The 21,864-nt window shown below is 37.6% G+C and overlaps 1 protein-coding gene across 7 annotated transcripts in view; it reads left to right on the forward strand.

Moving 5' to 3' along the window:
- KLHL32 (kelch like family member 32) overlaps positions 1-21,864 on the forward strand; it is a 123,384-nt gene that overhangs the window by 82,249 nt on the left and 19,271 nt on the right. For 5 of the 7 annotated variants that reach the window (XM_038131502.1, XM_038131501.1, XM_038131503.1 and 2 more), the window contains one exon: positions 800-1,015. In XM_038131502.1, coding sequence (XP_037987430.1) covers positions 800-1,015 — 216 coding nt within the window. Of the gene's footprint in view, positions 1-799; positions 1,016-13,933; positions 21,007-21,864 lie in introns of those variants that run through there. The other 2 variants (XM_038131508.1, XM_038131507.1) reach the window with 2 other exon arrangements.

Genomic DNA, 21,864 nt, shown 5'->3' on the forward strand with positions numbered 1-21,864 from the left:
GGTACTTTTGTCTAACAGAGGTGAATTCTTGGCCTGTTCCCTGAAGGGAGCAGTGTGGTCTAGAACAGTAGTAGTTAGTTGTCTAGGCACTAATTTATGAAGGATGCCAAGTTGAAAACATTAGCCCATAAATATGGTCATCTGCTAGCAGGATGGGCAAAGCTTTCTGCCTTGAGCTACTATGGCTTTTGTCTCCTCACATTTTCAGATGCTAGAAGGAGAGAGAGGAGGAGTAGGAGGCCAACATCCTCTATATTTTGATGCCAGTGGTTGGAGGAAAAAAAAAGGGTTCATCTGTTCAATGAAGAAAAATTCATATGTAATAAAATGTAGCTCAGCATCTTGTATTTTGTGAAAAGTTGTGCTACACAGGTGCTCTACCTCAATCAAAACAGTAAATAATGAACAAACAATTGCTTTATAACAAACTATTGTAGTTAAAAAATACACTTTTTAAATCCAGTTGTTAGCTCCTGTGAGCTCTTGACTTACAGTGTAAATCATGCTGGTTTATTATATTGTGCACTAATCCATATTTCTTACAGATGCTTTATGCATATATAACCTTAGGAGTTGCAATATAAATTAGTACTATCATATATATTTGCATATGCAATGGTAACACATATACATATTGAATGAGGCTGTGTTAATTAACTTCAAGTTATGTTGCCTTCTTTCTCCACAGCTCCAAAAGAATAACCTTTTTGTGTTATCTGAGACCTGTGGATTTTTATATTCTCTGTTTCACGTTTGGGATATTTTTGTGACGTGTATTTTGTTTGCTTCATTCATTTAGGAATTAAATAGTTTTAATTACTTGGACCTGTACAAGCTTGCGGATCTTTTCAACCTCACTTTGTTGGAGAATGCAGTCATTGGCTTCTTAGTAAAACATCTCTCTGAGCTATTGAAGAGTCATCCTGAAGAAGTTCTGGCACTCCCGTACTGTCTTCTTCGAGAGGTTTTTAAAAGCGATAGACTCACTTCACTCAGTGAAGAACAAATCTGGCAGGTAAGGAGATTGGTGAACAACCAGAATGTGTGACACTATAAACCATAGCAGTAATCTGTTGTTTTGAAACCCTGGAGCAATCTCGAGGGAGAATAAGCACTTGAGCAAAAACTGTGAATAACAACCGAGAGAAATTTCTAAACGAAATCCTAAAAATGTTGTGTTGTGTTAATGCAATTACTTTGTTTGAAAGAGAAATTTGTCATGCTGTTTAACTTCTGCTACTTAAATACAGACAGAGTTTTTCCTCCAGATCCAACTTCTTTGATAGGAAGTGATGGCTGATGCATGCAACTCAATTATAATTGCCTCTGATGAGGCTAGTGCCATGAGTCTGGTGGCAAACCTGCTTCTGCAGTCTCATTCACTTCAGACAAATTTAACTGTATAACTTAAATAGTCATTGAAATTGTTTGGGCCACCACAGCTGATTTTGCCCGAAGCAAATGACAGAATCACACAGTCAGCACTGCTCCAAGATGAGTGGAAGCTCCAATGGAAGGTTTGTGGCAAGAAGCCTAAGATCACTTCCTCTTAAAAAGCTGGCTCTAAAAAAGGACCAAGTTGCTAGCCATAAAGTATTGACAAGATAAAAGCATTGTTTTGTGACCTTTAGTATGGATGGGCTGGGGGAAAACCTAATGTGAGAAAAACACATAGCCTACTAAGAGAAACACAAAAACGTAACCAAAATCTGCCCTTGGAAATGCTCCCATTGTATGTCTGTAAAAATTCAATATGGAGTGGAAGGACATCTCTGTAATATTGATCACCCCAAGATATTTTTCTGTTTCTTTTTTGCTGTCATGTTTTACAGAAGAAAGTATTTCAGTGTATTTCAAGGTAGAAGGAAACTTGCTGAAAAGAAACCTGTGCATTCCTTTTAGGAAGTGGGTTAAATTGGTCCAACAGAGAAGACTGTGATTCAGAAAACTGATTTATTTTTCAACCCCTATTATCTATTTATTATCTATTTATCTTTTGGATTATTCTAAGGAGATAACTACATTTAGATGCTATCAATTTCTCGAAGTGTAAAGTGTATATTCATCAGTGGGATGCTTCATGTTCTGTGGATGAATAATGTCATAGTACTCATTCTTAAAAAAATAAAAATGTCAGGTTAACCAGTATGAAGATGTAACATAACCCTTCAGTTATGTAGTAGGCATATTTTTTTTCCAAAATTTTGAGGCTTTAGATTATAGAGTATGTTACAGAGATGGTATTTTCTGCAAATACCGAAATGAAGTTTGACTTTTTCCTGTCCTAGTCCCTGGAAGATGCCTGTACAGCAGAACCTGCGATACACTACACATTATGATGGGTTGTGTTTGATTTAGGTTTTTAAGGTGCACTACTCTAGAGTCCTAACCCATATTCCCTTTATCAGAAACAAGTTTTGATGTACAAGGTTATGCATGGAGCATGGATGATTGGCTGATTTGGTTTCATCATAATTTCTCTGCAGAGCCAGTGGAATCCCCTAGCTACATGCTTGGGTATGCTTCTGCTGGAAGAGTTTCTGTGGGAACCCATACAAGTATAACTCAATACTCGCTCTGTAATATTCCTCTGTAACCTGCAATAATGATGTTTGGGAAGTGGGAGTTTTCAAATCCTGTCTAACTGTCCTGTTCTGCAAGACTGTGCCTCAGAAATAATTTTCTTAATTGTTTGCACTCCAGTCAATGAACACTTCATGCGTCAAATGTGACAAAGCCTCTGTTTCTGTTGCAGGGTCATACTGGGGAGAGATAGGTAATATGCTGCTTTCTGAGTGACAACAAACTCCACACTGTCCATTTAAGTGTTATCATAATAGCCTCTCTAAAGGTTACTACTGCTGTTCCGAAGAATTTTTTAAACTAGGCTTCTGCTGCAGGCAAAATGTGCATGCATCTTTTTAATTCAGTTTGTAAAACCAGGAATAAATATATATTTATAAATATTCCAGATTCCCAGAATGGATTAAAAGGCACATATAAATATTTACCAATTTGGGCATTCAGAAGGCAATAAGAAACTGGTTTCTTGCTTTATCTTAGTAAATAAGTAATTCCCTCATAGTCAACCCAATAGAAGGAAATCAAATCAGACCAGCTATATTGCCTCAAGTGTAGTTAAGTTCATCATTTTTGCTAAGGTTATAGTGGTAATGCAATATACCATGGAAGAATCTAATATTCAGCCCAGGGTGAAGATTGGGTATGCCAGAGGATTAGTGTCAGGGTGCTTTATAGAAGTGAAACTTGATGGACAGGCTGGAGACAGATCTACAGAATCTCATTAAATTGCTGAATTGTTCATTACTGAGCACTCTCACTGTAATAAAGTGCTCATTGACTTTGACAAATCCCCATCCCATGTCTTAAGGAAGAACAGCAAAGCAAGAGGTGTTGGGGAAGCTGGAGGAAATTTGCACAAAGTGGGGCAGATAATAGAAAAGCTGATGGGGGGATGCTACTGTTTGATTTATCTGTCTTACCTGTGACTAGTGTGGCCTCTGTACACACACATGACTGCGTGTCACAGCCATATGAATTCAGCATGTCCCCAAGGCACCTTTGCTAGTAGGCCTGCCATGAAGCCCTAAGCACAAATTAAAACTTTCCTCAGAGAACCTCTGGAAAGGCGCCACTCTCTGCAGAGCACAGGTTTTTTACGCCAGTCTGAATTCCCAATGACCATTGGGTGATCTGATTCTAGAGCACATAAAGATTAAGGTGCTTATTTTAATGCATCAAAAGGTATACATGGAGTGATGCTTGAATATTATTTAAATTAAGTGATTGCAGCTCTTTGGCTAGTTCTAGTGAGTACGGTGAAATATAACTGAACAAACCAAGTCTGAGAAAGTTAAACGGTAATATTAGTGGCAGTGTGCTAGGGTATGGGTTACTGCTAACTACTACAGAAATTCCTGTTGATTTTTCTTTAGCTTGATGTGTCTTATTTTAAGTGGAGACAATAGACAAGGACTAAAGCGATGTGTTTCTTAAAACAAATAAAAACCAAAAACCCCGCCAGAAAGCCTGTGTAGGCTGTGAAATTGGATCAGTTTATGAGCCTCTTCAATCAGGTCTTTCTTAGGTAAGCTAAGACAGTAATTAAGATTATTAGTTGACATAAGATATGTTTTCATGTTGATTTTTACATTTTATTAGCACATGAGATTATGAAAATTTTTTTTACATAACTAATTTTTGATTTGTCAGCTCCTTTAAAATGTGTAAAGTTAAGTCAGTGACATGGAAAAAAGGATTAAATAAAAAAAATGAAGAAAACAAAGGAAAGAATCATGAGGAAAGTGGAGGAAAATAAGCTTTTTTTTTCTGGTTTGTTCTTCTTCATCACGACCTGTGAAGCACCCTTCTTTTTTCCACAAGCAGCAGTCATGGCAGGGACATGAATGTCTAGTTTATCATGTAATGAAAATGGAATCTTTTCATAATTGACCATTATAAGAAAGATTCATTGGCTGAACTTCAAGGAAGCAGGTGAATTCTTTGCCTTGATAATTGAAAAAGTAACCAACCCTGTAAGATGGCACAAGTTTGCCAGAGAAATATAGCGGTAGAGGGCTGGTTTTGGAACCTTAGTAAGTAGAAAGCAAGCCAAAGAATTAAGTAAAAAACTAATGTTAGCTTTTGTATTGATATAATTATGCCTTATATTTGTTATTAGAAATTTCAGTGTAATGAGGCTTAAATATTCATATTTCAAATATCATACTAATGGTTAGAGAGAGAAATATTTACTGTATTATTCTGTCTTCTTGCAATAGATTGGTCAGATGGGTCTGTATTAAATACTGCACTTGATCCAAGGTGGACTCTTAAATCATATTTGGAAAAAAATCTTAAGTGAGATAAGTATAGATTAGGTTCTTCCATCTCTGCTACTGTTAAAGTAGGTTGTTAAAGAATACATATAATTTTTAAACTGCTAACAATAAAAGCAGGTCAGTTATAGTATTTGTCAATACTTCTTCAGAAGCAAGGTTAGAAGTTTTCCCTTGGCTTTCTTTGGCTTTCTTTATTTTTTTTTCCTTTTGCTAAGCAACTTGGTTACTTGGTAATCAACTGATAAGCAAGCAATCTAGGAAAAGCTGGTAGATAAAACTGCTTGAGTGGTTTATTCAGCTAGGATGCATGCAAATGTGTTGTGCCTTTTCCAAGGCATTCCTAAGACATTCTAGCCTTATTGCCTTGTTAAATTCCTTGTGTGTAACTTCTGAACTTCTGTTCATGAAGTAATACATTCCATGTGTGAAAGTGTAGCACTAGTTATTCCTTTTATCCCTGTGGATATGCAAAAACAGTGTTTGGTCTCTGTATTGGAGAAGTCTTTTTGCTTGAATAAATAGAAAAATAAAGGACAAGAAGACTGCAGTGTTATAGGTCAATAGGAGCTTGTAATGCATCTTTTATAAAAATAAGTGTACAAATCCAGTTTTCTTATTACAGTCCTGTTTATCCTCCTCTGTGCCCTATTTTCAAGAGCCTTTTCTTATGCTTGAGCTCCATTTTGGATTTCCTTATGGCATTTGTGAAGGGCCAAAATTATTCTTCAGCAGAAATCCCACAGTTCAATGCTGTAGGAAATTTTGTGGTGTACGCATTGTGGCAGCCTGCTATGATGGAACAGTTCTGTGCTGATGACAGATCCAAAGACATCTTCCATTCATCTCCAATGGTGCACACATTTACCTATGCAGAACAGCAGTTTCTAAAGAGGATTGTCATGTTCTGGTACAAGCTTGCCATTCTTTTTAGTACTTGATTTTTTCTTCTATCAATATTTTGGTATTGCAGAGCAATTTTTCATATGGAGAGCAGAAGTCATTTTTCTCAGGGGTATATAAATATATATATATATATATATATATATATATATATATATGTGTGTGTGTGTTTTAATTAAATGTGACTTAAGTGCCCTGCTAAATGTGAACTTAAGTTTTACTGCCAAACAAGTAACAACACAAAATATATGTGAAGGATGTGAAGGAAAGCATCTCAGTAATCAATGTTGTGTTTAAGCAGTATATTAGCCTTTCACTATTCAAGAAATAAGCTTAAGTGCTCTCTTGGGCAATAAGTGAAATAATGTCTACTCTAATGCTTGTTCCTAGTGAGTATTTACCCTAAGCAGAAAACTACCTCTCTAAAATGTGGCTGTCAGCCTCTCATCAAGAAAGGCATAGAAGAGAAAAAAGGGGCTTGATGCATATCAAGGCTGAGGTGAATTGGTGAGGCTAAATGAGAAAATTAACATATTGCCCATGTGTATTTCTCTGTGCTTTTTCCTCCTTTTTTGTACCCTTTTCATGAGAGTTCACATAAAAGTGCCAGAGAGCCACCTCTGAATGCCAGTATCCAGCATACTACGTCTGTGATGGTTGTGCTATGTGTGTCATGACTAGCTGCAAGCAAAATCACACAGTTACCCTCAAATAAAATTAGTGTGGAAACATAACCTGTGATAGGCTGCAGGTTTCCTTTTCCTTAGTCTAATCCTTGTAAAATAGGTATCTCACCTGAATTGACTCTGTGCAATGATGTATTTCTCACAATCTCTCCAGACTGGGTGGGATTAATTTTTTTTTTTAAGGAATGTGCAGAATTGGTAGGACATCCATTATAGGTAGGCAAGCTGGTTGTTGTGGCCCAAGGTCTGCAAAGAGGTTGGTGTCCCCTGGAACTGCAGACTGGCCAGGGTTCATGCACAATACAGAGGGTCAAGCAGTGGATGTAGGCAGCAGGGACTCATACGGTTCAGCTGATGTGCTCAGGTCTATTTTCCTGATATTTCCAGTCTACACACCATTTTCCTGATACAATTTCTGTATGTTTGTAATAGTAGCGGCATTTTGGCTTATAGGGAAAATGAATGCTGTCCCTGTTGGCACTGTTCCCTTATTTTATGAAACACCTTTTCCCTTTGTCTACTTTGGTTCAATTCAAATGGGCTCTTAATTTGTCCTTTACAGTAATATCTTGTGAACTTTATATATGCTTTGGTTCTGAACTTTAAAAAGTTTCCTGTTTTTTGAATGCTAGCTAATATATTTACTGTTATTTATCAAGTATAACAATATAGAAAGTGATTTTCAGTATTAAAGCTATGCTAGGAGCAACTGTGTGTTCTTCTGATGTTCTTTTTTATACATGTCAGAAAACTTGATTATTTTGCTGCTATTGTTGTGAGCATTGGACAATTACTAGAGAGCATTACTTCGGTCTTGCTGTCCTACAGTAATATTTCCTCAACTTATTTATCCCAGATTACCTTCAGAAGTGCACAGAGCATCACTCCAGTATTTAGGAAGGCTGCTGTGCTCACAGCTCTTGGATTTAGGTCACTTCTTCAGCTAAGCAGTGGATGTGCATTTTGATTTAGTAAGACACCAAGGTGTCCACACAGCAAGACTACTTCTGTGTTACTGCATTCTGTGTTTAAATTTGTCTGCTGGGGGGGATTTGTATTGACTGTTTCACTCTTTGTGGATCATATCTATTGGATATTTTCTGACATATAATTGTATAAACATACATCTGTTGGATATTATCTGACATATAATTGTATAAACATATGTGGTTACATAAAAAAAGTCGCTGAAGCTCTTTTGAAAGCCAGGTATGGTTGAAAATATACATCAATTTTTAAGTTAAAGAAAATAACTAAGTCTAAAATCCGCAGATACCACAAATGATCAAATATGGCAGTCTGTTGTTACTTAGTTAATGTCTTCCATTCAGAGATATAAATGTTAGTAATCTTTACTCTTTCAAAATCTTAGTAAAGCTGTTTAACCCTGCTTCCAGTGGGTTTAAGCTCGTGGAAAATTATAGGAAATTAGAAACTCTTCTGAGAATTCCCAGCTCTATTTCAACAAATTTTCCTTTGGGAGCTGATAAAAGTATTACTTTTATTTGTAACTACAAAGAACCAAAGAAGACGGTGGAAGAAAATTGAATTTGGTGTTTCCTGAACCCATGCACATGGTCATCAATGTGTTAAGATAGCTGGAATCTCCTTCTGGGGTTAAGTGCCCAAAGGGTGCCCAGTTAGATGTAGTGAAGTCGCACTCGTGTGTCCAGACCTGCTAGCAGGTGTGTTGGTTCAGCAGGCGTGCTGAGATCTCATTAGCTGGTGCCCTGTGTGCCCCAGGATCAGGACACTGGTGGCTCCAGAAAGGTGAGGAGGCAAGGAGATGGAAAAGCAGTGTCATTCCTGCACAGCCTTTCTTACTCCAGCTGGGACACCCTTGGCAGCTTCCAGATGTGTAAGTGTGCTGCAGAGCTGAGGGTTTCCTTACCTTGTGACAAAAGGTTCCTTTTACTCCTTTGATCACTTCGGACTCCCTAGTGCCAGGGAGAAATGGAAGAAATTACGGCAAATACACTTGTTAAAAAGATCTTAAGAAGATTTCCTGTGAAGTGGCTTCCAAGCTAAAGGTCTATGTGGGATAGTAATGGCAGATCGAAAGATCACAGTCTCTGAAGTGAAAACCTGTGCTGAAGAGCTTTCAAAGTGCTCCTTTAAAGTGGTGCCTGTTTTAATGTTTGAGTGAAACTATAGGTCGTAATTTTACAAGGTTTATCTTAGAACAGTTACGGGTGTTTTAGTTTGCTTCAGGTATTATTTAGTAGGTTTATATAATAAATTCATGTTTGTTTTAATCTTGTAGGAGGGAAGCTTTGACATTCCCAATTCTTTTGGGATCTCAAATGCAATTACAAATGTGGTTCAAAGTGTTTAAGTCACTTTTTGAAAGAAATAGCTTTCTTAGAACAATTAGTTGATTTTGAAAAATTAATGCTGGACTCTTTTGTTTAAGCAGTGAGTTAATCTGAAGTCCATCATGTGGGGATTAAATCAAAGTCAATAAAACTGACTGAGAGAGTGGGGCTGTTCAGCCTGGAGAAGGCCTCAGGAAGACCTTATAGCAGCTTTTCAGTATCTAAGAGGCAGATAAGAAAGATGGAGAGGGACGTTTATAGTGATTCGACAAGGGGAAATGGCTTTAAACTGAAAAAGGGTAGGTTCGGATCAGAGATACAGCAGAAATTGTTTATTGTGAGGGAGGTGAGGCACTGGCAGAGAAGTTGTGGATGCCCCATCTCTGGCAGTGTTCAAGGTGAGGTTGGATGGAGCTTTAAGCATCCTGGTCTAATTGACACTGTCCATGACAGGGGGTTGGAACTAGGTGATCTTTAAGGTCTCTTCCAACCCAGACTGTTCTGTGATTTTGGTTGGAAAATTTGACATCAGAGGTTTTGTAGTAACACAGTGTGTTGAACACATGCATATTTATAAACCAGCTAAGCAGAGCGTGTACTTTTAAGTAAGTTTTTGTGTGTGACCAAAGATATTGATGACATACAAGTCCTGTATAGCTGTTGTAAAGATTATTGTAGAAAATTATACTTTTTTTCTTTTTTTGTGATTTGTTGGATTTGCATATTAAATCCCTAGAAAATTATACCCTAACAATAAGGAAGAAAGGAATAGGAATCCTTTTGCATTCAAGAACCATTTAGACTAATTTTCATAGAGCTGAATTGCATTTTTATAGAATTTTGTCAATTTTGTGCCTATTTCATTTTCTAACAGTTTTTTACTGATGAAAGCTTGTAAATTCTTGTCTCTGGAGTGACAGAGCTCTACGCTTCTAAAATACATTTCAGAGGGAAAAATAGCAAGAGAGGAATAGCAATAAAAACAGCGTGTATCAGATGGTAAAAACTGTCTTTTCCACTTATTGATTATGTACCAGCAACTTGTTTTAGTGCTCAGTGTGGCTGCGTAAAGTTTCAGTGCATTTGATATCAACCCAAAATGTTTTCTCTAAAAATAAAAATTAGCAATTCTAGATTTTAAAATGATGGCTGCTGGAGGTAGGTCCTTTTCCACCTCCCATGTTCTCTGTCCTTACCCTGTTTCAGAAAAGATAAATGCCGTCATAAACCTTAATCTCCTTAAACTGAAATCAAATCACAGTTAAGAGCTCTAGTTAAACAGCTGTGTTTATGAAGAGATAAGCTTCTGTTCTTTGCAGCTTCAGAAAACTTATCAGATATAAAGCACCTAGCAACGTTGGTTCTACCATCACAACAAATGATGGAGGATCCAGACTTGAGCATTTTGTGATGGATTTGAAAAGGGACAGCAAGAAGTTTTTACCTGAGAGCTTCTTGCCATTTTATCCAGTTATTAAAGAGAGGCAGGTTTTATGGCCTGCCTCTCTTTATGAAGCTACATTTTAGGAATGTAGATGTGACGATGCAGAGTGACACACAGTCCCCAGGCAGTGCAAAGGAGAGCTGCTTTATTGCAAAAACCCAGCCTTTTTAAGCAGTTTGGCCTTTATCAGCTACATAGTTTTAAATCATAACAAACATAATTCAACCAACCACCATACGCTTAATGTGAACTCACAATGGTTACAGAACTTGTTTTTCTACCTCAAATTCAGCTGAGTCACTTTCCCTTTTCTGCTTAGCCGAAGTAACAGGGCAAGCCGTGGTTTTACAAGGCCTTCCCTTTGTAAGGTTATACCTAGATGCACCATGTTCATGGTGAGGAAATTGATCTCCTTCTAACTCTCTGTGGCTGGATTTGTTTCAAAGGAAAAAGTTGAGATTATGTCTCTGGAAAAAGCAAGATTGAGTCTCTGGACTTTTGGATATGGTTTTATTACTTTGCTTTGTTCTGGTTTTGTTGTCTTTGCATTGTCACCCTCCACACTCCTTTTTGATGATCTTGTTAAAACAAAATTTGCCTTGATCACAAGGGTAAGCAGAGCCTTTCCAGTGTGATCATTCCTGGCTCATTTATTTTATATGTGTAGACTCCCAGGTGTGACAGCCACTGCAGTGCACAGGAAAGCAGAGTGGCTGTGAGTGGTGGGGTAGCTGTACAGTCTGTTGCAATAGGAGCTGCACACCAGCTCATACAGCTTTTAAACACATGCTTGTACAGGTGGAGTGTCACTGAGAGGGGTTGCACAGGGCCTTGCTTGCCCCTTCTATCACAGTGGAAGAACAGTTTAGGTGTGAGAAGCACATTTTAAATCTGCCTTGGTACAGAAGCTCTGAGTGACTGTAGAGGAAACTCCTCTGTGGTTTGAGGACGTGATCACACAAGAGTAGACTTCTCTTGAAGCACGCTATGGGACAGTTTGGTCTTTGCTGCTCCAAGGTTAAGAAAGGATGCCGTGTTTATTGCCTGTATTTCCTTGCACTTTTCAGCTGCAAAAATATCTCAAGTACTTTTGGCAGATGATACTTAAGGAACTGTTTTGTCCTCACTTTCAGATACCTGCATATCACCAGACTTTGTCCTGTGGCATGAGCACCAAAATTTCCACAGGATTTTTTTAGTGAAATGAAGAGACTCAGTTGTACAGACTGAGGGGACAGACGATTTTGATTAAGACAGCTAATTTTTCTCTTAGTTCCCATTTTGAGAAAGTGGTTGAAATGTAAACGTCTCTCAGGGAAGCCTGAGTTTTACTGCTTATAAATTGCTTTTAGGTACTTGGAAGGAATGTTCTGTATAATTTTGAAGTTCAGATTCCCCAGAAGGTGTAAAATGGCAAGCTTTCATGAGCTGTGATAATTTACAACAGCTGAGAGTTTACCTTCTGTCTGTACCTTACTTCACTTTGAACTCCAGTAGATGAGAACAGTTTTTCTGTTATAGCAACTGATTGCTTTAATATGATTACTTATCATATATAATGTTATATATTAATGTAGTTCAGCTAGCCTTTTGTAAAGCTGATTTGTGATCATAGTTATTTTATTGTAAGTCTAAAAAGATGGAATATCTTTATTGAGTTTTATCAGTGTCTTCTAGGTAAACTTACTCTTGTGACCAGTAAATATAAGAAATGGAGAAAGTGTGTAGAAGAAGTGAATACAATTCTGAATGCATACATTCTATTATTTACTTTTATTACAAAACTGGCATTTTGTTCTATGTGTTTCATAGGAAACACATACACAAAGAGATGAAGCTAGCATTGTCTTTCTCTCAAACCTTTTTTGTAAAATACTGTCCCTTTTGAGAAGGCCACTATACTTACGTAGCACTAGGGGCAAAGGAAGCTTGCAGTAAAGCACTAAACTGACAAGGCAAGGGACTGTACTGAGTTGGTGGAGAGTTTGTCTTTGGATAAAGAATTCCTTTCTTTCTCACAAGGATGATGTGCAGAAGCAATTATTAAAAAATTTCTGAGACGGAAATACAGGTGTTAAAGTTGTTACTCCTGAAGCTGTTTGATTATGAGTAAGAAATCTGCCAAAGATGTGTATGTTGTGTTATCTTCCTTGCACCTATTGAAACACTGTGTAGGACAACATTTCTGTCCAGCAGCAATTGGTGATGGATGCTTTACTGCTTAAGTGCTTTAAAGAGGTAGATATTATCAGCAGTTATTATTATCACTTGAGAAAAATTGAGAAGTATTTTTAATAAATTGTGATTTGCTTTAATGCTGTTTTTTTTTATAAATGTGTCTTTTTAATACACCTGCATTATCTGTCTCTGCTTTAATTACAGCATAATATCATGAAATGCATAATTCTTGGTGCTAGAGACTTTGACCAATAACTCTGCTTGCTGCAGTGTTTTTCAGCTGAAGGATCAAAATCAAATTTCTGCCTCTTGCAAAGTGGCTTACAGATTGCAGGGCTCATGTTCTGAAAGTTGCAGGTTATTACCATCACATCACATAAATCCCAAACCAGCAAACCAGCCAAGAGTTGGAGCATTTCTTATTTAGGCCAACAGTTCCCTGTGTAGTACTCTGGACAAATCTACTGCAGCTTCTGCAGAGCCTGACCAGAGGTCAGGAGGACATACTCTAACGAGCGCTTTCACTCTCCAGAGATAATGAACCTTGGTGTTCTTTAATCTTCCTTTGGGGCTGTGTATTTCCTGAAGTCAATTCATTTATATTTGGCTTCCCTCTTTATTGCCTGAGCCAGTCCCTCAGTCCTCCAGGCCCTGTCCATTTGTGAAGCTGAGAGTCTGACTGCATCACAGTGATAATATTTGGGTCTGGAAAGATGCATATTTTTTCTTTCCTGACAGCTGTGATCTCAGTCTTCAGTTAGGGAACAGACTTCAGGGGCACCCATGTACACAATGCCAGTGCCACTGCTGAAGCAGAGTTCTAGCAATAGTGTGGACTTGGCTGGGTAGGAGTTGGGGACAAATAGCAGAATGACAGGATCTTTGATTGTGTGCAGTGGTCCCTTATGGTGGGGAAATATGAATCTGAGACACCTCTCTTTATGTAGAGAAATGTTTGCTTTGGAATCTTCTTTCTGCTGCGTCCAACAAAACACGTATTGGCATTTTGTGAGGAATGTTTTGGGTTTATTCCCAACAGTTTTATATATATATATATATATCCACACACTTCATAAACAGTGTCTTTATACCTGGAAAAGTATAGACTTCAATAACTGTAAATAGCCCCCTGTGTGTCAGTAAGGATGTGCAAGCCTGCTCCAGCTTCTTTTGCTGAGGGCACTTCCACTTAGGTGAATGTTCTGCCTATACTCCCAAACTTTTAAGAAGTAAAACTTCCCTTCTGTAGTGTGAGAAGAGATACAGGACATTAAATTTCTTAAAAGCCTTTGGTGTTTGGATCAAAACTCCTCTATCCACTCATCTTTCAGACAAATCATAATCTTTGCTTCTAGGCTGTTAGTTTTATGCTTTGGTGTGCTGACGTGAACATTGTTATGAATTTTGTAATACTTGACAGACTAGAGAACATCTGATGATGACCAAGATCACAGAACAAAAGATTTACCACTCACTACTTGAAATATTTGCTACTTTCAGAGGTACAATTCAATTAGATTATTTTTACTTACCTCACCTTCCTTGCAGCAGCCTTGTGAGAAGGGGAAACTGCATGAGTGGAGCAGGGTGAGTCTGGGAGAGGAAGTGAGTGAACCCAGCAGAGGAGGTGCAAGACACTTGAATCTTTCATTCTTTCCAAATTTTATGTAAGCAGCCCCTACATTTTTTCCTTTTTTTTTTTTTTTCCTGTTGTGAGACACTCTGAATCAGTGCTGATGAGTAAGGTAAGAAACACCTAGTGAGATTGATTAATTTCCCATCCTTTAAAATGTGGGAATGAATAACCCAACCCACCAGAAAACTAAATATTGATGCTGTCAGTGGCACGATAATTGGTCTCTACTTTCATCTGCAAACAAACCCTTGCTTGGATTCTATTATTCATTCAAAGAGGAAAGGGGTTATTAATGCAGTGTTCTTTAATTTATATTTTTCTTTTGTGTGTGTGTGTATGAGAGAGAGAAAACAGGAGAGCAATAATACAATAAATATATTGGCTAAGAGAAAACATTTGAAAATGATCCCTGCCTATTTTTTTAAATCTTCTCTTATCATGAAGAATGTGAACTGTGATAAATTGTTCTGCTAATCAAACAGCACTGAAAGGTTAGGTCATTGGAAGTCTTTAGTCATTTTGTGCTTTTCAAGAGTGAATTTGTTAAAATTATGCTGAATACCCACTTAAAGCCTGGGCTGAAAACCCTACCTGTGTTTTATAACTCTGCACTGTCAGAACCCATAATAAGTCAAACATTCTTTCAGAGGTACTCATAAGGGAGAAAAAACCCTGTAAATTCAAGAGTAATTTCAGATTGTAAATGAAAAAGAGAGGCACGACTGTTCATTTGCACCAATCATGCCTTCCTTTCATCTGCTCTGATTAGGCCTGGTGCGGTTTCATCAAACTACTCCATCACTGAGCTGTCACTCCAGTCGTCTGTTGATTGAAAACAATCAGGGCTCTGATGGCACAATTATTCTGACCCTTTAACTAGAGGCTGCTGTGATAATGAAAGGTTGATTATGATAGTTTGTGCCTCTTTCAGTTTGCCAAGAAGGTTAATTTGGGCATCAGACGGATGTTTAATGGGCGCTTGCTGGCTACACTGAGGTAAATGAGAACGTGCAGTCTTCGATATTGCACGGATATAGTTTGGCTGTCAATCATTGTCATTTTGAGTTTGTGCCTCACACTCTGGAAATCACATTTTATTTTTTCCTTGGGATTTAATTTATTCTGTGCCCTGAGGAAGTTCTTTCACTCTGTGACCTTCACAGTAGCTTTCTCTGTCTTTTTTCGCTTCCTCACATGGAGCCCAAAGGCATAATACATCTAGAGGAACGTTTTTCTTTCATTTTTCACATTAAAAAAAAAAAAGTAAAATTTAAAATCCCTGTTTATCAGCTCATCCTGAACAGAGCAAATGTTTTAATTCTGATTGTAGAATCCAAATGTGCAAATGGAAGCATGCCTGCTTGCTAACTCAGCGCCACACAGGGAGCTGCTTACGTAGACACACATTTGTAAAACTGACAAACAGGTAATTTAAAAATGTCTCTGTGTGAAGAGGATGGGGGATGGCACAGCTTTATTTTCACAGGCTGCACTCATATGCCTTAGCTCGGTGCCTTGTAAATGTTGTCTCAGTCACTGCACTGCAACTTTTTGCATTAGAAAGTCTCTCTTCAGGGTTCAGGGGCAAAAGGCATTTCATTGCTGATTCATAGATTATTAATATTTACTGTGTTCAGATTGAGAGAATCATATGCATGATTTTGGAGTTGTTTGGCTCAAGGTGCAAAAGAAATGCAAATACCTCATAATTTTGATTGTTCCACATGCAGCTCATTAGAATCTTATTTTTATGCACATTTTAAATTCAAAATAAAAAGAAGAAAAAGATTTCTATCTTTAAGGCTGTCTTGCATCTAGGCTTGACACACTTAGTTTTCCTGCTGTCCACAACTATGTAAGATAGTACCCGATTTATAAAATTTCAGGAGTCTGGAGGCTGTGCCTGCATGGTTACTAACTTCTAAAAATATTCATGAGTAACTCATGGCTTTGAAAAATTGTGTGCGTGTGTTTTGTTATATGGTGGGACTTCTTCCCTCAGCAACAATTCTTATATTTTTCATCATAAATGGATGATACAGACAAATTTAGTTCATCCTGCTTAAAATGCTTCAGTGAATATCCTAAACCCCCTCGATTTTGTCCTTTGTAGCCTCTAGAGTCAGAAAGAGGATGATAAAGACCCTTTAGAGATCCAAATTCAGACCCTTTGGAAATCCCTGTTCATTTTAGATTAGGTGAAGGTTCCTCCATAGCTCTCAATGGACTTTGTTCAGACCATTGGTAAATGTCCTGGTTTATTCACAGATTCTGCTCCTCTACTTGAAATTTGAAGAGTCAGGGTGTTGCTGACAATTGCCAGCTGAAATGTGGTTTTGAGACAGGAGGTCCCAGTCTGGAACACCTCAGACTTGCTGAGTTAGGTAAAATCTAATAAAAGGCAAAATTATGTATGAGTTTACAGCCAAAATATGTATTCCTAGTGTTTCAAAGACTGAACTAGTAAAGTCCAAGTTTTGCTTTTTGAAGTTTGCTTGGTGGTGCTTTAAGGTGATTACTGTAGTAACTGTGTTGCTTTCCTGACTCTTCTTGGCTTCAAAAATCAGTAGAATCAGGTCTATAGCACTGTCCAATATGCTGAGGATATGAAGATATTAATTTGATTTATTTTTTTTTTTCTGGCCAAAACCTTTTGCTTCTGTTAAGGAGTAGAAGAACCGTTCAGGTGAGATTTATGGTTCTTTCTCTTCCCCTGATTTAATATCATCATCAGATTGTCACACACAAATTGAATAATTTGTGTTGCACATATCTGATCTCAGTCCAGGAAAATGCAGCTTTCCACTTTTGCTTCCATATTTAAAATTTTGTTTTCTCCTAAAATGAGAACATTCGCTAGGTTATAATTAGGATTTCTAATTTTTTTTTTTTAATGAGACAGTGTGAATTGTTTTAAAACCTTAGACAATTTTTTCCTTCTGTTTATTGTTGCTAAAACAAACAAAACACAAAAAATCCCAACATTCCAGCAGCCTTGTTTTTTCCATTGCTGTTGCTTTTTGACTTCATCTCATTTGCTAGACTCCTTGGGTGATATAAAGTAGCATATTTGCAGTCCATTGGTCTACAACATGAACACATCAACTAAAGAGCAGGCCAAGATGACTTTAATAGAGTTTCTGTGGCCCCTACAGAGCCCAGGTTTAGGTAAGCTTTTTCTTTCTTGGAACTCTGTCAACAGAAACTTTCCCTGACGTTGGCTTTGTGACTTAGATTAGTTTCTAAGTGAACCCGAGTCTAATAAATACGAGTATATCAAGCTTTTTGCACTCATGAAGTGGCTTGGCTTTTCTGATTAGAGGACTTGGTGTGGTGTCAAGTGAAGGTCTGGCGCCTTTCCCAGCAGAGTGGCTTGAGTAGGACTGCAGGGGATGACGAGCAGGCAAGGCACAGGCGTGATGGACTCTCTTGCTCCCTGGGATAGCTGGCAGCCCAAAGGACCAGGTAGCTACTTCCTCCTGGGTTATCTTCAACAGGAGTGAAATTCTTAGTTCAGCTTTAACCTGCTGTGCCTCCGCGTGGCCTCTCTGGCTCTGGGATATATGTGGTGTGTTCACCATTAACAGCAGGGAGAGAAGGACTGTGCTGCAAGCCTGTGTGACTTGGACTGTTCAAGCACTGTGCTGGAAGCAGAAGCAGGTGTTGGAAAAACAATGAACTTGCTATCCAACATGCAGATGTACTTTGATGTGTGCTCCAACTGTGCCACAACATATTTTTCCTTCTCTTTGCTGCTGTTTTGAGAATGCGCTCCATTACTAAATCACTTAATGTAACCTTGGAGAAGAAAAATCCTTTGGGTTAAGGCATTAGAATAAGAGAATTAATCTGGTTTGAAAATCTTGCCCTTCTGAGGGTCTACTTTTGTCATTTACTTAGTTTAGAAGATGAATATGGCAAAATATATTATTTATTAAAGTTGATATAGGCACTAGGCTGTAGCTTCCTTTACTCACACACTCATACATTAAAATTAATAGAAAAGAAGCTTCTAGCAGTTTAAACAGAATTTGCCTATATGGGAGTAGGAGTCTTTCCTTATTTTTGTAAATTATTTAGCACTGATACAAATACTTTAAACCTCAAAATTGTGGATCATCTTTTTTTTTTTTTTTTTTTTTTTTGCTTGCTTTCTTGTTAGCATTTTAAGCACAGTTGTAATTTCAAGTGCTACTGGTATTTCCTTAGAGAAGCCTTAAAGAATGTCTTTTCTTACAGCATCATAAAGCCTGTAATGTCTTTGAGTTTATTTTGCCAATACTGATTATAGTTGCTAATTGTTACTGCCAGACAGGCAAAAACATAGGCACAATAATCAGTATATAGATGTGGTGAATTCTGAAGTTTTTATGTGGGTACCAGGTTTTTGGGTCTAAATTAAACACAACATGAGTAAAGGTGTTAGAAATTGTGTTGATAAATATACAGATGTGTGCTGGTCTCGTACATGGAAGTTTGTGTCTGCCATATGTTAATGAGAGTTATGTTTGCCTCCTTTGCACTGAAAGAAAGTTATAACTGTGTTACAGTCCACCAGTGACTACTTCTACTACACGTGAAAGATGTGTCTGGGAATTCAGTTTTCTTTCTTTTGAACTTTTTCAGCCCTCCAATAGCTGCTAGACTGTTCACTCACACCCAGTTTTCTTCCATGCCTCCGTGAGACATCATGTTCTACTAGAGAACATGGTAACAATGTGCTGAAAAACCAGTGTAGAAGTCTAAGGCACAGTTGGTGAGCGTTCCTGAAACCAGATGACCTATTCCATAGTCTTGTGTCACAATTTAGGAGTTTGTCCTGTATTCTCTAAATATAGATATCTACATTTGTAGGGTAAATTCCTAGCACTTATTTTTAAGTAGTGACCCAAAATGAATTTTAAAACTGTAATTATCACAAATAGCAAGACAAGGTGATAAAAACAATATAACTTTTATCTCTTAAGGCCTTTTTTCTGCCTTGGAGTGGCACAGATTAGGTGTGGGTCACAGAGGCCACTGTAGTCAGCTTGTGTTCAAACAGTAGCATGAGTTGATTTGGACAGGAGCTTCTGAACAGCTTGTGATTCACAGACCTCTGTTGCTTCCCTGAGACTCAATGAAGCTTCTCTGCATTCTGGCAAATGCCTACAGAGCATCCAGGTGGTGTGCAGGGTTCTTAGCCCTGCTTTCTATACTCATACAATAAAATGAAGTCTCCCACAGCAAACTGACCTGAGACGTGGAATCTGGTGAGAGCCAGTAGCACCCTACACAAGAGACAGCCTGGGAATCACGTTGCCCTCCCCATTGCTGCTGCAGCTGCTTGTCAGAGGGGAAAGGTGGAAGTAGCCCTTCCAAAGATACCTAGAGGTGCAACACGTAGAGAATTCCAAGCAGGCTGCAATAAACTTAATTTGGAAAGGCTCGAAGGTTTTCATAAAAAAATATGCAGGACAGATGAGTGGGGATAAAATAATGTGGAATGGGTAGAAAAGGTTAAGGTTCAAGACTCGGAATAAATTGTACATCTCATATGAGCACCAACAGAATCTTTGTATCCTTTTGCAACCATCTCTGGAGTGGTTTAGGGTAAAGTTAAACATTTCCTTTGAGTGGAACAGTTTTTTAAAACTCCAGGACTATTCTCAGTAGAGACTTAAGAGTATGAACCAAATTGCATATGCCGAACTTCCTACAGCGGAGAAAATGTATTGTAACAGAGATGTTTGCCTTCTGTGCAGATCATCACACATCCCATATCCAGAAATGAATAGCAGATACCATTTCTTTGAAGTTATATATGTGGTGTTAGTTAGTATGTGGTGTTGTTCATGTGTTTATACAGTATTTATTGGGGGACCAAAGGCAGGACAATAAAACAAAGCAGATGGATGAAGTTCTAAGATATTAATAAGGCATTAATATTAAACTTCTCTAAAAGACTTGTAGTTACCAAGTCCTGGTTTACATTAATGCCTGTCATTTACAGAGTCTGTAATGTCTGTCATTGCAGCCCAAGTGACACCTCTGTGATGCCTTTTTAGATGTGAGTAAAGGCAAGAATTTATAGTTCCAAATGTAACCAATCTGTTGGATGCAAGTGCAGATAAGAACTCAGTTTTTGTAAACTCTTCTATCTCAATATAATAACCCACATATGATTTATTTGATATATGCTGAAGATAGTCTGAATTTCTCCTCAGTTTCAAATGACTGAATGATGAGAGTGGCATGCCTTTCAGGAATAATTCACATGGCTAACGACAGAATAGGAAGTTGCCTGATACAACTCAGTAGGAGACACCTGACACATGGGTTTGGTGGATTTAGAACACCTGACTATAAAGCTCAATGATTTCAAGTCCAAAAACATTTTCAAATACATTTAATTATTGTCTTTTTTTACTAGCAAGTCAAAATACATATAGCTAATGCATGTATTTGAAACTCAATACAGCATTTAACTGACTGAACTGCTGTTGCATTTTTGATGCCCTTCATTGATTCTTTGGTTCACAGGGTTCACAGTGAGGAAAAAGTGTTTCAAATTAATCTTAACAAGAAGGTGGTTTTGGTTTTTCATCTATCCTCTCTGACAGAATACAGAAACAGTCATAAATTTAATACATCATATATGAAAGCCATGAGTAAGAGCAGCCTTTATTTTCGGCTCCTTTATGTGACATTCCAACAAAATGATTTAAAGTACCAAGTAGAGTTAGTCTTTATCCAGAACTCGTCAATGTCTTTGATAATAACTTGGATGAAAGAATAATAAGGGATTTATGTTTCCAGAAAATCAGAAGGTGAAATGGTTTTCTAGCACTTTTAAAAATACAATTTGGATTGAGAATGATCTTGACTGAAGCAGTGGCCTAAAGTAATAGTAGAGAGTTGGGTAATGACAGAGATGACAGAGAAAGTATGACAATCTGTGGAAATTCTGCAGAAAAAAAGCCCTAAACAAACAAACCAACCAACCCCAAAAAAAAAAAAAAAAAGTACTCAGTCATAAGCTTAAATATGGATCATCAACATGACAGTGCACTGACAGTCTTATGTGGTGATGTACAGGCAAGAACGGCATAGATTGTTACATTCAAAGAGAGTCTTCCAACCTATTCACTACTACTACAGCCTTAACAGGAAGATTATGTCCAGTTTTCAACAGCAAACATTAAAGATTTCAGTAACAGAGAACTGTGAGCCAAGCAGCAGAGATTTAGAAAATATGACCTAAGACGCATTGAAATACTTTTTTCGTTCACTGAAGAGGAAACTCACACTAATATTAAAATGCATCTGAGGTGGAGAAGAAAAAAAAAGGTAACAAAATATTTTTCATCCTATATGGATGAATAATTTTCAAGGGTTGCTCTGGAATAAAAACCCAAAGGTGGAAAATGGAGCAATAAGTTTAAAGGTTTAAAGCTTCTGCATATGTAAGAGGAAAATCTATCTGGAAGGATATCAGAGCATGGGAATGGTTTTCTTGAGGGAGTTTTGGTATCTTCATTACTGGATGTTTTCAAAAATAACTTACACAATTCCTGAAATGGTTTAGGCCATTCCTAACCTCTTTTTAGGACCAGTTGGATTCAATAATCTTTATGTTATTTGAATGCTATGTTTAATTTTGAATGTTGATACTAAATGCAATTGCTGAATTGTTGCTTTCTGTCTGCCTTAAACTAGCAGGGCCTCTTCTGTGCATCTCTCTTCTCTGATTTAATTTTTTTGTCCCCTCACCGATTTCTCCACTTTATAAATAAAATAAATGAAGAAGAAGAAATATATTGAAGGAATCAGTATGTAATGTGTTACATTTCTTCAATATTTT

The sequence above is a fragment of the Motacilla alba genome, chromosome 3 (genome assembly GCF_015832195.1).
Source record: "Motacilla alba alba isolate MOTALB_02 chromosome 3, Motacilla_alba_V1.0_pri, whole genome shotgun sequence".
NCBI classification, from domain to species: domain Eukaryota; kingdom Metazoa; phylum Chordata; class Aves; order Passeriformes; family Motacillidae; genus Motacilla; species Motacilla alba.